Genomic DNA, 16,924 nt, shown 5'->3' with positions numbered 1-16,924 from the left:
TGCATGTACTGAACATTCATATTATTTATTAAATATCTGTACTTTTTCTCTTCTAGTACCGTCATAGTGGTCCTCCTTATGTTGGGCCCCCACAACAGTATCCAGTTCAGCCACCAGGGCCAGGCCCTTTTTATCCTGGACCGGGACCTGGGGATTTCCCCAATGCTTATGGTAAGTGAGAAAATCAGGCCATTTCCGCTAGATTGTTGTATTTATTTCATTTTGTTGTTTGGTGGGTCAGTTTGGACAATGATGTTTAATGGTATAAAGTTTTTGGTTTTGAATATTGTAAACAATTTTGCCCTGAAAGCTTTTTAGAGAGTGGCTTACAAGGAAAGAGTATTACAGAAATATACTTATGTAATGTCACCTTCAGAAGAATCTGGCATTCTGATGGAAAAGAGCCCGTGTCTCACAATTCTGACATCTGCTGCCAACTCACCACTGCCTAGATTTTTGCTAATGGTATAAATTTAGGTTATCTCCCTTCTGTGATTTCTTTTTCTCCAAGCATTTTTCACCACCCAACATCCCTGGGTAGCACAAATGGTTAAGTGCTCAACTACTAGCTGTAAGGTTGGCTGTTAGAAATCACCCAGAGATACCTCGGAAGAAAGGCCTGGCTATCTGCTTTTGAAAAGTCAGAGCCTTGGAAATTCTTGGAGCTAAGTTCTACTCTGACACACATAGAGTTGCCACAAATAGGAATATGCTTGGGGGCAACACGTGAACATCTTAGAAATTTTACTAAATGTTGTTAGTTTTCCACTAGAAGGTAACATCCATGAAGGCAGGGATTTTCGTTTTATTTGCTGCTGTATCTCCTGCACCTAGAATACTGAATGGCAGGCACTTAGGAAATATACATTAAATGACTGAATATAACTCAGTGAACCTGTAATTCCTCATGTGCAAAATTGTGATACGATCTATATCATGGAGAAGTTTTGAGGGTTAGGTCAAATAAAAATGCCTTTAAAAAATTAAAATTGTTTTTAATGTAGAGAAGAAAGTGTCAAGCTTGTTGATATGTGAGCAAATACTAAACCAAGGAGTAATGATAATTGCTTATTTTGTTCAACGAATTTCCTACCACATACTACATTTGTTTTATTCCATAGAAATTTAATTATAAAGGGATAAAATAAGTGAGTACTAGAAAAATTAAACTTTAAGATTTAGTAAGAATTGATCTCTCCCACTACCAGCAAAGATACATTAAAATTTTGGCTTGTTCTTTTAAGATGGTAATCTGTTAGAAATAACCATGTATCCATTAACCAATTTCCTGACATTCGGATTTAATGGCTCAATACAGAAACTTCACAGCAGAATTGCTTGGTATTAGAATAACTCAAGAAAGTTTTTCTTCAATTTTGGGGTGAAATAGGCAAAGCAACGGAGTGTTACCTGATTTGGCTTCTTTTAGAGAGGAGAAAAGCTTTCTATCACCTTGGTCACCAAAAGGTCAGCAGTTTCTCTAAAGCAAAGATGAGGAGAAAGGGGGCAGGAAAACTAGAGTGCTAGAAACAGGATAACCAGAACGCAATGAAAGAGAATGTTGACACCTTGTGAAAAATGTAACTAATGTCAGTGAACAGTTCGCTAAGAAATTGTCAAATGGGAACCTAATCTGCTTTGTAAACTTTCACTGAAAACACAATAAAATGTTATTTAAAAAAAAAAAACCTTGGTCAGTATTGCCTTGTGAAACTGCCATTTCAGAATAATTCTTTATAACCTAATTAAATGTCTGAAAAATGTTTTTTTTTAACTCAACTTTATTAAGTTGTATTTTTACTATGAAATAGTTGATATTTTCAGAACAGTATATATTACATATTTGTGAGTTTTAAAGTAAAATAACGTATACTTATCACCCAGCTCTTGATCTAGAACATTGCCTCACACTGTTGAAGTGTTCCTTGTGTTTCCTTTGAATTCACAATTTAAATGCAATTCTAGTGCCTTTGCATCAGTCCTTATTCTGAAAACTTAAATCCAATTAAAATTATTTGTGTGAAATTGGCTGGGGGTATTACCTAGAACTTATTGAATGGTAAGACTATGAAATGAGTTGGTCTTAATCAGAGTAAACATGCTAAAATTGACAATATTTCTCTCTTAATTGCAAGTTGCAAATTGAATGCAGTTGTGTCTTTTAATTCACAAAATCATTTTTAAAGGTATGTCACTGAATTCTAGTCTGCTGTTTAATTGCAGATTATATCATTTATATAATTTGACTCAAAAATTTCATCATTAAATTTCTTACTGTAAGTCTCTGCTAGCCCTCTCTATTGCTATTCATACTACTGCTGTGGTATTGATAGGACAACATAGATGAGTATACCAACCACCCCACCCACCAATTGTTGTCGAGTCATCTTCAACTTGTGACAGCCTCATGTTTGTCAGAGCAGAACTGTACTCCATAGGGTTTTCAATGGCTGACTTTTTTGAAGTAAGACTATCAGGCCTTTCTTCCAGGACATCTCTGGGTAGACTGGAACCTCCAACTTTTTGGTTAGCAGCCAAGCATGTTAATCTTTTGCACCATCCAGGGCATCCTGGATGAGTTTAGTAGAAGAGAAATAATTTGCGGATTTGGGTATGCATTATTATAAAATTTTGGCTCTATTTATATATAAACCCATTGGTGTTGAGTCAATTCCAACTCATAGCAACTCTGTAAGACAGAGTAGAACTGCCCCATAGGGTTTCCAAGGAGCAGCTGTGGATTCGAACTGCCAACCTTTTGGTTAGGAGCCTGAGCTCTTAACCACTGCCTGTTATGTATACACCATATTTATTTATTCTTATGCAAAAGCAGTATGTTGAGGTGCAGTTGTATCTCGTGTATTACTGATATCTGTTCACTTTTGTATTCTTTCTTCACTAGGAAATTCTTGCGCAGAGTCCACTAGCCAGCAAATAGGCAGTTTAGCACTTAGATTAAAACACGATTTCCCTAAGATTAGGAAAACTATTTTAAAATAATTTATTTCATTATAGAAGTAACCAGTGATTAATGATTTAAAAATTCAAATAGTATAGAATGTATAAAGTTGAAGCAAGACATTTCTCTCCCTCTCTCTTATTCCCTAAAGAAATAACAGTTTAATAGTTTGATACATACCCTTTCAGATATTTTTTATATTTACATTTAAGCAACTTTTTAACACAGATGGACGCATACTATTCATAATGTTCTAAAACTTACTGTCCGTCCCCCCCCCCCCCCCGCCCCAATCTTACACTGTATTTGTGGTCATCTTTCCATTTTATTACCTGGAAGATTTCCCTCATTTGTTTTAAGAGCTACCTAGTATTCCATTCTAGGAATGAATCATAATTTATTTATCCAGTCCTCTATTGATGGAAGTTAGATTATTTTCCCCATTTGGGCAGATGTTTTAACTCTAAAGTTTGTCACTAATTAATATGCTTTTATCAGAATTGAAAGTTCTGATCCAACAGCTTACGCCATATATGGTCTTATGGTCTAGAAGAACATTTCCTTTTCTATTCCCTCTTGTTGACATTCTCCCTTTCTCTTACATTCTCCCTCCCGTTTCTTCACTTTTCCCTCTAATCCTGAGACCTCCCTTTTCTCCTACTACCTCTCTTGTCCTTGAATGGGTTTAGATTAGAAGTGGGTGGGGGGTGGGATCATGGTTCTTTGTTCTGATGCAGGGGCCCTCTGCTACAGGGCAGAGGACCTTCCTCTGGCAGAACTGGCAAGGAATGAAGCCGGGAGACGTGTTCCTTCTTATCCTGCTGCTGGAGTTGATGAGTTGGGTGATCTTTTGCCCAGGGTTCTTAGCTCTGCATCTTCAGCTTTACAGTTCACTCCAGCATCCTACCATTTTACTCCTAGTCAATTTTACTCTTGGACATTGATTCGCAAAGTATACTCTTACTTACACTGAAGTTCTGCAAACAAGATCTTGGGATTCTGCTGGCAAAATGTAATTCTGGCTGTCTTTCCATTGTTTGGAGGAATATTAACTAATGAACAGCATTTGCTCAGTGTAAGCTTTTCAGTTTTTGTCCCATCATTTTTTCTTAAACATTTTGATTCCCATTATTGTTCCTCTACCGGAAAAATAACTGATGTAGACCAAAGTTATTTCCAGGCCCACCTAACATGGAAAATTTAGGGTTGGGGGGCAGAGGGGTATGGTTAATGGTAGGGATAGTGTTGGGAAAGAAAAGATTGAGAATTTACAGTGGTAGAAGGCCCTGTTACTCCTAGCTTCAAACCAGTATACTCTTTTTTTCTTCTCATGCTACCATACCATTCCCTCCTCCTGTCATCCTCTTTTTACCTCTTTCCCTGAGTTTCTATGGGGCTTGGGCACCTCATTTAGCTAATAAGAGCTCAGGGAGTCATTGTTTCCATTGTGGTATGTAGAAGTAGGAACCTTTTTGGCATCCCAAGTCGAATTTGATTTTGTTTTCCTGAAGAAGTAATACTATGTTTAGTGATATGGTTGTGTATTGATACTAGTATTGTTCTGGGTATACTGTGAGAAAAATTAATTTTTCTGTGCCAACCTGGGTATTTAACGACAATGTTTACCATTGTTTCTGTGGAAAATAATTCAAGGCTTTGAATATTTTTTTGGGAAAACTTGCGATATGTAAGACATCGTATTAGTAGAATGTAGATATTAAAATACCCTTCCTATGTTTCAGGGTTTTATAGTACATTTGTTTGATGTTTATGCCAGGGTTTTAGTAATGAGAAGAAATCCTAAGTATTGATTAAACCAGTGGTTTCCAGATCTTTTGATAACATGGGCAAGTAAAATAAACTATGTAAAAGTAAAGTAAAGGAGAAAACACACAGGACTATTACATTTTAATTTTGCCAATAGGATCTTTAAAGAAAATTGCCATTTGTTGTCAGTATCATTTCATATAGGAAGACTATTCTAATAACAAAAAGGTGGGACTGGAACAATTTCATAATAGTTTGCAAAAAAATCATCTTGTCCAACCTGTCCTTGTGTATGGGTGTGTATGTATTTGTGTATTTCATGGTAATTATTGTATAGATGTGTCACGCATAAGTATAGTCTAGGGTTTGGGAACCATACTGATCTATACCAGAGGCCAGCACTTTTTGTATAAAGGGCAAGTTAGGAAATATTTTAGGCTTTGTGGGCCATATGGTCCCTGCTCAACTATTCAACTCTGTCATTGGAGTGCAAAAAGCAGCCATCTGTAGTTGATAAACTACTCTCTGTGGATGTCTTCCAATTAAACTTTCTTTTAAAAAAAGAGGTGCGTGGCCAGATTTGGGCCATGGGTGGTACTTTGCAGACCTTTGATCTAGACCAGCTTACCTCTTAATATGTGAGGTCTTGAGAGGTTAAGTATCTTACCTAATTGATACGGTATGCAAAGTTATTCAGATTTTTAATAGAATAAAAATGTTTTTAAATGTCCTCGACTATATAAGAAGTTTTTTGACTCATAAAAGAAACCTATTTTTGATAGGGCAGAAGGCCTCTTCTGCTAGGGCCTACAATTGAGAAGATGACTTGATGTTTTACTAATTGTATTTAAGCCCACCATGTTGAGAGTCGGAATCAACTCTACAGCACTGAGTTGGGATGTTGAGATTATTCTGTTCTGCCCGGTTTATTCAGGTATTTTTTGGATGTGTATGATAGGTCAGGTACTGCCCCAGGCATGTTGATGCAAAAATGTTTCAGTGTTTCATCTGAAGAATTTTGGTTTTAAAAAAGAGAGAGATGGTTCACCTTTTAAATCTTATTTCACTTAGCTTGAAAAATATGGCAAGGTGAACGGAGTATGTTGCTTGTCTAGCAGCATTTGAAACCCGTTTTAAGGGTTTGTTTTTGGACTTTGGGAACCTTGGTGGTGTAGTGGTTAAGTGCTATGGCTGCTAACCATAGAGGTCAGCGGTTCAAATCTGCCAGGCGCTCCTTGGAAACTCTGTGGGGCAGTTCTACTCTGTCCTATAGGGTTGCTATGAGTCGGAATCGACTCGACGGCAGTGGGTTTGGTTTTGGACTTCTAGGAGCTAGTGACCTAATAGGGTAGCATAGAATTGGCTTATTTGAGGTCTGTTTTTATTCACTGCCATGAGGTGGCTATGGTTTTTGTCTCTTTTTATAGTGAACTTACTGAAATTCTAGTCATACCCTCTTTTTAGATCTTTCCAAATCTGATTCTCCAAACCTAATCTGTACAGAGTTGTGGTACTGCGACTCATGCTCCTCTGAGAAATTTCAACTTGAAGGTTCACCTGTGCACTAGGTCATCTCCCCGGACCCAGTTAAGGCTATCACGCTAGCAGAACCTTCTCTTTCCCACATTCTCACTTTTTCTTTCCCCCTCCTGCTGGGTTAGTCTCTAGTCTCATCAACATACAGACATACTCCCTCATTTTCCATCTTTTAAAAAAAAAAAAAAAAAAAAATTTTTTTTTTTTGGCTTCATATTCTTGTCCAGATATAGCCCTTTTCTTCTGCTTCCCTTTACAGCAAAAACATTCTCCCCCCAAATCTTGAACCATTTTCTTCACGTTAACCACTACCTTGGTTTCTTCTTTTCATCTCCTTTGCTAAGTTTTCCTCATATCTGTGACCTCTAAACATAGAGTGCCCCAGGATTTAGCCCTTGGGCTTCTCATGCTCACTTCTCGAGTTATCCAGCTTCGTGGTTTAAATGTCCATATTCTGTCAATTCCATAATGAATAGCTCTAGCTCATACCTATCCTCTGACTCCAGACTTATGTCTCACCTGCCTGCTTGATATCTCCATTCGAAGGTCTAATAAGCAACTCAAACTATGTGTCCAAGATCATACTCTTATTTTCTAGTCACCCTTATCTCAGTAATAGCACCTCCATTCTTCCACTTGCTCGGACAAAAAACCTTAAGCATTTTCCTTGATCCCTGTGTCACTCACACCCACATCCAATCCCTCAGCAAATCGATGGGCTATACCTTCAAGATCTCCAGGATCTGGCCTCTTTTCACCACCTCTACTGTAAGCACTCTGGTTTAATAATAATTGTAATAATAGACTAAGTCTTGAAAGTTAAAAATAGTTTATTGGAGTCCTGGTGGCACAGTGGTTAAGAGCTCAGCTGCTAACCAAAATGTCGGCAGTTCAAATCCACCAGCCGCTTCTTGGAAACCCCGTGGGGCAGTTCTACTCTGTCCTGTAATGGTAATAACAGACTAAGCTTTGAAAGTTTAAAATAGTTTATTGGTAATACAAGAGTAGGTAGAAGAAGATTCTTTCAGGCAGAGGGCAAAAGAGTCAAAGGCATGAAAGATACAAAAGAGATCAGTATACTCAAGGGATAGGAATAGGAGTAGGTTATAGCTAGAGCAAAGGCGTGTGGTTGAGAATGGTAGAAGATGTACTTAAACACTGGGAATCAGAGTTAAAGGATCTTGAATTATATACGTAGCATCTGGACTTTAGGCTGTTTGTTTGCAGCCTTTTTTCCAACTCAACATGAGGACGTTTGTCAAGGAGTACCCTGCCAAGGTACCTATGGCAGTGTTTCTCTATAAATAAGGAGAGGAATTAGATCAACTAGGAAACCCTGGTGGAGTAGTGGTTAAGAGCTACGGATGCTAACCGAAAGATCGACAGGTTGAAGCTACCAGATGCTCCCTGGAAACCCTGTTGGGGCGTTTCTACTCTGTCCTATAGGGTTGCTATGAGTTGGAATTGACTTGACGGCAACAGGTTTGGTTTTTTTGGGTTTTTTTTCTCAACCCCCAAGATAATCAGATATGTTTACTTCCTACTCCTGACCAAGCCCACAGACAAACTTTTCATTGAGAGCCACTGTTTTAAATCATTGGCAACCAGAGTAGATTTTTTTTAAAGCAGTGATATTGCAGTATTTGTGTTTTGGAGAGGTAACTCTGGTGCCAGTCTCAGGAGTTGGTTATTTTGTTGTTTTGTGTGAAATGCTAAGGAAAGGTAATTTCCAAATTTTGGAAATCATTTTTTGACCGCTTCAGTAGCTAGAAGAAGGAGTGTTTGTTTATCTGTGTTAAATGGTGCTGAGAACTAGTGGGAAAAGATTAAGAAAAATCCTTTTTTTTTTTTAAGGGATTACCCAGAGTCACAGTGCACTGATAGTACTATAGTGATTGATAAAATTGCTAAATGCTTCTTTTCATTCTTTTCTGATTCTTTAGGAACGCCTTTTTACCCAAGTCAGCCAGTGTATCAGTCAGCACCTATCATAGTGCCTACGCAGCAGCAGCCCCCTCCAGCCAAGAGAGAGAAAAAAACAGTAAGAGATCTTTATCTCTGTATCTTATTTTAAGATTGAAGGTACGTTTAACTTGCCTAATAGGGTTACCCGCAGCTGCAGTTGTTATTTATCTCAGTTCACAAGTGACTATGCCATTTTTATTCTTTCCTTATATCCCTACCACTAGGCCTAGAAGATTTGTGTGAGCAGGTAACTGAAAATAGCAAGTACTGTTTGCTTAATAACATTTTTCAACATGCATTGAGTTAGGTGTGCTACATAACAACGTGCCCTCCAGCTTCAGAACTGGGAGGGTTCAGTCTGCCAAGATGTCACTCAATGGGAGGAGTTTGAGTTCAATTCTCAAATCTGAATTGTCCTTTAACACCAGTCCTCATCAGCTCTCCATCCAGCTATGAACATAAAGGGGAAAAATTAGCAAAGAGCAAAGGCACGAAGTATTAAGGAAAACAAAAGAATTCTTCCTGTGGCATAGATTTACTTTAAGAAACAGTAAAATTTAGCAAATATATTCTAACCGTTTTTCGTAAGTTACAGAGGCATCTCTTCTAATGTGGCAGGCCCAAGAGAATGAAGGAGACCTGGTAGCACAGCAGTTAAGAGTTCAGGCTGCTGACCAAAAGCTTAGCAGTTCAAATCCACCAACCGCTCCTTAGAAACCCTACAGGGCAAGTTCTATTCTGTCCTGTAGGGTCGCTATGAGTTGCAATTAACTCGACAGCAACTGCTAAGAGAATGAAAGTGCAGTAATATAAAATTCACACTGCAGAACTTTCTGTAGAAGAGTAGTTTTCAATCTTTTATCCTTAGCTTCTTAGAAGTGAGGATGGCGAGACTTCATCTCACGTACTTTGGACATGTTATTAGGAGAGACCATTCCTTGGAGAAAGATATCATGCTTGGTAAAGTAGAGGATCAGTGAAAAAGAAGACGACCCTCAACCAGATGGGTTGACACAGTGGCTGCAACAATGAGCTCAAACATAGCAATGATTGTGAAGATGGCACAGGACTGGGCAGTGTTCCGTTCTGTTGGACATAGGGTCACTATGAGTCTGAACTGACTCGAGGGCAACTAACAACAACATCCATCACAACACGCAAAATGCGTGATGTTTATAATAAAGAAAGACTCCTGCATTCACACAGGTAAGATAGATGGGAGTGATATTATAGCAATAGCCCTGAAAATAATTTTGTAAAAATTGATGAGATTAATGGTCTGACTGAGACTAGAGGAATCCCGGTGGTCATGGTCCCCAAACCTTCTGTTGGCCCAGGACAGGAACCATTCCCGAAGACAACTCATCAGACATGGAAGGGACTGGACAGTGGGTAGGAGAGAGATGCTGATGAAGAGTGAGCTATTTGTATCAGGTGGACACTTGAGACTGTGTTGGCATCTCCTGTCTGGAGGGGGGATGGGAGGATAGAGAGAGTTGGAAGCTGGCAAAATTGTCACAAAAGGAGAGACTGGAAGGGCTGACTCATTGGGGGAGAGCAAGTGGGAGTACGGAGTAAAGTGTATATAAACTTATATGTGACAGTTCGACTTGATTTGTAAACGTTCACTTGAAGCTCAATAAAAGTTAATAAAAAAAAAATCACAGCCGGAGGGGGGGGAAATTTGATGAGGTTCACACACTTTGGTACTTTATTATTAGAAGCAAATTACTTGTGCACAGGTCATGATAAATAGAAGACGCCAGTGTATCGTGACACTACAGTTGAGAAGCTACACTGTGAAAAGAATCAATATGATAAAAGTTAGACTTGAAGAACATTCTCAGAATGTAGAAAAGTGAATTTAAAAGATAATGAAAATGAAAGTAGAACAAGTGAATCAGAAGCAAATTGTAAAACTGTAGTAGCAACTAATTTTCATACCTGAAAAAAGAGCTGAGATTGAAATATTACTAACAAAAACCTGCAGATCCACAGATTTTATTAGGGAATTCCCTGAAATTCTCAAGAAGCCAGGAAGTAATGACAAGCAAAGAGGGCTTTCCGTGTGTTAGCACTGTCCCAGCATAGAAGGCCTAGACCCGGGAACTCCATCTCCATTGCAGCACCATCTTCACTGACATCTATAAAAGTATCCTTTAAAGAAATTAAAATTAGAAGACCATACACACTGTTCTTCATCTTGCATCTTTTCAGTTACTGGATACATCTTGAAGATCCTTCCATATCAGTACTTAGAGATCTACCTCATTCTTTCTACTGGCTTTGTGGTATTTAATTTTAAGGAAGTAGCATAATTTTCAACCATTCTGGTCTTGATGGCACTTTAGGCTGTTTACATGTCTTTGTTGGAGAAAAACACTAGTGCAGTGATCATCCTTATATACATGTACAAGGTTATCTGCAGGATAAACTAACTTCTGTTTCTAAGTCATAGGGTATGTACATGTTTCATTTTATTAGAAAACCACTTAAGTCATCTAAAAATTTATTCTACAGAGAAACTTCCAGATACTACAACTATCTTATGAGCTTTGTCATATGTTAAGCAATGTAAATAAAATCAGTCTGTTTGACAGTGGTTTTGAGATAAGAATAAATACCTTGCCTTTTTGATCTAGAAATTCACCAAACCAGATCCCATTTTAGCTGGGTATTCTAATGGCCTAAATCCCTGTTACTGACCCCCTATGGTTCTGAGGTTGAAACAAAGTCAATCTGGGGATTATCAATTTTGATATTTGACAGGTTTCCCAGTTTACAACTTTGATACAGCTTATGCCTCTAAATCTACTACATAGACACCCTTATGTACATACGCCATTTTATTTTGAATTTATAGATAAGAATTCGAGATCCAAACCAGGGAGGTAAAGACATAACAGAAGAGATTATGTCTGGAGGTGGCAGCAGAAATCCTACTCCACCCATAGGGAGACCTACATCCACACCTACTCCTCCTCAGGTAAGCCAGAGTGAGCCTTGATGGATGATGGTGTGTATTTGTTCACTAACCTCTACCGAACGCTTCCTTTTCTATGGCCACTTTCTGTACTTGCCATTTCCATCAGTTGTCTCTTAACCTCGAATATCTAGATGGTATTTAAGCAGACGTGTTTCTCTTTACAAATTGCTACAACTTGCAGATTTTTATTGGTAATATTTCTGTATATTGTCTTCACATCAGAGCACAGCTGCTGTCACTCTTCCTAGTGAACTACTGTACCATACCAAAAGGAGCTGCATTCCTATGGAATCCTCACCATTAAATGACTATTTTATGTTTTTACTCTGGAACCTTAGGAATTAAATGCTGCACGTGATGTTAATGCAAACATTAAGGCTGAGAATTTAAACGTTTTTACAAAACAGTGCTGCTTGAGATGATTGCCTGTGTCATCCAGGGCAGATCTGGATGTGTTACAGGTATAGCTTTAGGTATAGCCCTTATAGGGCTACATAAATTGAGCTTCTTGGGTGGAAAATATCTCCTTTAATTATTTACAGGGATTATTAGTAGATAAGTTCTACCATTTAGTTACCATTTTGTTTCTGGTGAGGAACATGGTTATTATAGTCTTTTGAAAATTCTGCTTCTTATTTTTAGAAATCAAAGACATTCCAGGAGGAGTTAGAATTTAGTAAACTACGATAGGGAATGGGATTTCCCAAATTTGACAGTAACCGGTGCCAAGATTTTTATGTCATCACTGGCTCATTTTAAATTTTAATACGTGATTTTCAAATCTTCAAAAATTATCTGAAGTGAGAGCCCAGCATATAACAGATAAAAGAAAAGTTATTTAAGATTAGGAGGCTGCTTTCTTCCTACTCTTGTGACTACACGGTGAGCAATTCATCAGAGCCTAGTTTATAAGCAAGTGATATTCGTGATCAAACCTAAGGCATTTCAAAATGATAACCCTATTGCCTTGACCTTAGTAGTATAGGTTTTAAAAAAAAGTTCTTAAACATGGTCTTGAAGGTATGAAATAGCTGACTGAGCTTAGAACCTTATGAAAATCTGAATTTTGAGTAAGCTTAAACCTTGGTTCTTTGTTGTACTTTTTTTTTTTTCACTTGGTAATTATGATAGTGACTGACATTTATCTCAGTCTTCCAGCATCCAGATGAGTATAATATGTGGCCTCCTAGATATGAGTTGTAAGGTCATATTAATGATTGTTATAGGACTCTTATCATTCCATATTATTTCTCCAGGGATATTCCAAGTCTGGAGTGATTAAGGAGGCCTTATATTTTAGTCTCTTCCCTGGAAGTGAGCGTGGGACAAGCAAAATTTGCAAATTTAAATTAGCCATTCATGTGCGTGCTGTATTAGGTAAAGGTGTATTGTAGCAAAAATTGGGATTGGTTGATTAATGCAGGTAAATTTTTGGTCTGCTTTTTTGAACATTAATGTAAATAAGGTTACTGTCAAGCTGTATTGTTGACAACCCTTTGTTGATTTGTGTTTAAATTCTCAACTCAGACGTGTTAGTGTATCTTTTTGCATTTAAATTCCTTTTGGGGTTTGTTTTTTCTTTAATCTTAGCAAGCTTGATTCCACCCCCTTCTGGTTTTCCCTTTCTCTTTAGCTACAGAAGCTCCCCACCCCCTCCCTTTTTAATTTTTATTGTGCTTTAAGTGAAAGTTTACAAATCAAGTCAGTCTCTCATACAAAAATTTATATACACCTTGCTATATACTCCTGATCGCTCTCCGCCTAATGAGACAGCACACTCCTTCCTTCCACTCTCTCTTTTCGTGTCCATTCAGCCAGTTTCTGACCTCCTCTGCCCTCTCACCTCCCTTCCAGACAGGAGATGCCAACATAGTCTCATGTCTCTAGTCTACTTGATCCAAGAAGCTCATTCTTCACCAGGATCATTTTCTGTCCCATTGTCCAGTCCAAGCCCTGTCTGAAGAGTGGCTTTGGGAATGGTTCCTGTCTTGGGCTAACAGAAGGTCTGCGGACCATGACCACTGGAGTCCTTCTAGCCTCAGTCATACCATTAAGTCTGGTCTTTTTATGAGAATTTGGGGTCTGCATCCCACTGCTCTCCTGCTCCCTCAGGGGTTCTCTGTTGTGTTCCCTGTCAGGACAGTCATCGGTTGTAGCCAGACACCATCTGGTTCTTCTGGTCTCAGGCTGATGTAGTCTCTGGTTTATGTGGCCCTTTCTGTCTCTTGGGCTCATAAATTACCTTGTGTCTTTGTTATTCTTCATTCTCCTTTGGTCCAGGTGGGTTGAAACCAATTGATGCCTCTTAGGTGGGCGCTTGCTAGGGTTTAAGACCCCAGATGCCACTCTCCAAAGTGGGATGTAGAATGTTTTCTTAGTAGATTTTATTATGCCAATTGACTTAGATGTCCCCTGAAACCATGGTCCCCAAACCCCTGCCCCTGCTACGCTGGCCTTTGTAGCATTCAGTTTATTCAGGAAACTTCTTTGCTTTTGGCTTAGTCCAGTAGCCACAGAAGCTCTTTTGCTGTCTCTCTCTTTGCCTAGGAACCATGGGCCTGCCTGCTAAGAGTCTATGTGTCTCTATAGTCATAAAGCACACTGGACATACATTTTCACTTGATAAAGACCATCAGTAATTAACTGATACATTAGTAGTTCATTTTGAGGTGTAATATCTATGAAGGCTAAGTTTATTTTATTCTGTAATTTGCATTAAATCTACACTTTCTAATCGGCTGTCTTTCCAAATGCATAAAATTCATGAAATGGATGAATACCTTTTTAACAAAGACATAGATACTAGAAATATTTCATTTTCCTCTTATAAAAAAAACAACAGCACAAGCATGGTGATGGCACTTGCCACTTGGCCTCATTTCCCAAGAAATCTTAGAGTGGTGGAGACTGTTGAGTGTGAGAGGATATACCCCATCTTAAGGAGGCAGCCATTGCTGTCTGATTGTTAGATATAAAAATGTTGACCTGTCGTTCAAAAGAAGTGGAAATCTTTATTTATGTAAAAAATCTGCCCTTTTTGAACACTGGCAGTGCCATTAATAGATAGCATGATGCTAGCCAAAGAAAATCCATTAATTTAGCCTAAGATCTTTTGCAACTTCAGGCTAATGCCAAGAAGGTTCTGCACCACATTCTGGTTAGTGAGACCAAAGATGAGATGACCAGTGCACCAAAATTTAGGCCTGAATAGTAAATATTGTATTACTTTTTACCTTACAGAGTACCTGCTTTGAGTCAGGCACAGTTGCATGTGCTATAGATGGCAAAGCTTTTCACTATCATTGGGGGAGCCCCAGTCACTTTAGGGAAGGCAGATAGAGGACCAGTTACCATATATGACAGTCTTCCTGTAAAGGGTATAAAGAAAGTTAAAAAGCACAGAGATGATCAGGTGGGGCAGAGTTGCTGTACGGATTGAAATCTAGTGGATCACAGAGACCTATTAATGATACCAAAAAAAAAAACCGTTTGCCATCTTTATAGGACAGAGTAGAACTGCCCCATAGGGTTTCCAAGGAGCAGCTAGTGGATTCAAACTGCCGACCTTTTGGTTAGCAGCCGAGCGCTTAACCATTGTGCCACCAGGGCTCTATTAATGATCGTACAGGTTAAATAGTATAGGGTACTGATTAAAAGCTTTGACTTGGAATTAGACATATCTGGTTTCAAGTCCCAATTCTACTATTTAGTTTTGTAGCTTAACCAAACTACTAAATCTCCCAGAGCCCTAGTTTCCACATTTAAAAAATGAAGAAAAGAAAATATGCCGTATAGAGTTATTATAAGGACTAAATGAGATAAAATACTTAAAATTGCTTAAGCTCAGTGCCTGGTGCATAATAAGCATTCAGTACATCTTGTCTGTTATTAGTATTCTAATTATTATTTTAGGAGACATAGAGGACAGAAAGACTAAGAAGACTTCACGGCAAAGATGCCATTTAATCTGAGTTCACAGATTGGTGTTTACAAAACGAAAAAGGGAGAAGACTATTCCAGGAAGAGAGAGCCTATGTGCAAAAGGGCACATCCAGGAGGAAAATCAGATGAAGGGAGGCTATTGTGACATTTCAGGTGAGAAATGAGGAAGTCAGTTGAAGGACAAGGGAGCCAGTTGGAAAGATGTTCAGCAATTGGTTACTAACTAGTTAAAATTATAATAAGAGTAACCATATAATTTATCATCCAGACTGGGGCACTGTGGGGAATGAACAGGGATGCTGTTAATCATTATACTGAGAGAACAGGCATAAACCCATGTAATCAGGGACGTATGGTCCCCCGAGATGTAAGGGGAAGAAAAGAGTCAGGAGTAATTATTCTTCAAGCTTGTTGTGTTGTTAGGTGCCGTCAAGTTAATTCCAACTCACAGCAACCCTATGCATAACAAAACGAAACACTGCCAGGTCCCGTTCTGCTGCTATCCATAAGGTTTTCACCAGACAGTTTTTTTGGAAGTAGATGACCAGGTCCTTCTTCCTAGTCTGTCTTAGCCTGGAACCTCCGTTGAAACCTGTCCACTATGGGTGACCCTGATGGTATTTGAAATACCAGTGGCATAGCTTTCAGCATCACAGCAACATGCAAGCCACCAAAGGACAACAAACTGACAGACGAGTGGTGGCTTCAAGCTTAGACACTTGGATTTATAGTAAAACATAACATGTAGTATATGGGAATATTTGAAGAAAGGATAATGAGTTTGATTTTTAGCAAGTAATCATTCTAAGAAGAGTTAATTGTGAGAAACTGCAGTGGATTTATGTAAGGAGAATGTAGAGGAGAAACAGGTTTTTGCTGTTCTTGTTTTTATCCTAAAAGAGGTAGATTGAACTTGAAACTGTTCAGCTTCCAGAATTTTAAAATTATCTGGAGATTTTAGATCTTAATACGTAAGAAACACACATATGCGTATACTTGTGCCCATGTAGATGATTACAGTTCATAGACATAGCCTCTTCTGTCATTTGAGAAAATAATTACCGAGGTCAGCATGTTATTCCATCTTTGAAAGAGGTGCTTATAAACTTGATACCTGGAAATCTTATATTTCTGTGACCACTTGTTAATTAGTTCGTTTCATGTTTATTCATAGTTTCCTAGATTTCAGTTTTGAAGCTTAGGTAATAATGATTTTATAAGGTATGTACCATAAGTAAGAGTTCCTGCATAAAAAATTTAAAGGTGATACCTGTATAATGTGAACAACTCCAGCCATAACTTTTAATTTCGTCATGTCATCTCAGTCCTAGGCACTGAGGAATTAATATCATTCTGTACCTTGAAGCATGTAGGCACAGTTTTGTTTTAGTTGTGACTAAAGGCAGTGATTGTTGAATTAAATCACATTGCACTTCATTCCTAATAAAATAACTTATCGTTAGTAACCAGCTTTGACTTAAAAATACTACTTTTTATAATATGAAGAGACTTGTAAACTTTAAATATGTATCTGAGCATGGAGTAAATTCTCTCCAGGATTTTAAATGAGATATCATAATGAACCGAGAGATCCTTGGTGGCAAACACTAAATTGTTCCATAATTTAAAATGAATTTACGCACAGACGTTCAGGGATTCCTACTTAGAATTATAGGGCAGGGTTGTTGATTCCATCTGGTCTCCAACAGGGTTTTGTAAAAATGTCTTGCTTTTTTAATCAAACATATTCTCCAGCTTCATTGCTTGTA

The 16,924-nt window shown here is 38.2% G+C and overlaps 1 protein-coding gene across 21 annotated transcripts in view; it reads left to right on the top strand.

Annotated features, from left to right (window-relative positions):
• Positions 1 to 16,924, top strand: part of EIF4G3 (eukaryotic translation initiation factor 4 gamma 3) — a 389,785-nt gene that overhangs the window by 230,509 nt on the left and 142,352 nt on the right. For all 21 annotated transcript variants that reach the window (XM_064281426.1, XM_064281421.1, XM_023551957.2 and 18 more), the window contains 3 exons: positions 57 to 171; positions 8,206 to 8,303; positions 11,091 to 11,213. In XM_064281426.1, the coding sequence (XP_064137496.1) occupies positions 57 to 171; positions 8,206 to 8,303; positions 11,091 to 11,213 (336 nt within the window). The remainder of the gene's footprint in view (positions 1 to 56; positions 172 to 8,205; positions 8,304 to 11,090; positions 11,214 to 16,924) is intronic.

The sequence above is a fragment of the Loxodonta africana genome, chromosome 3 (assembly GCF_030014295.1).
Source record: "Loxodonta africana isolate mLoxAfr1 chromosome 3, mLoxAfr1.hap2, whole genome shotgun sequence".
NCBI classification, from domain to species: domain Eukaryota; kingdom Metazoa; phylum Chordata; class Mammalia; order Proboscidea; family Elephantidae; genus Loxodonta; species Loxodonta africana.
This window is presented reverse-complemented; position numbering and strand designations above follow the sequence as displayed.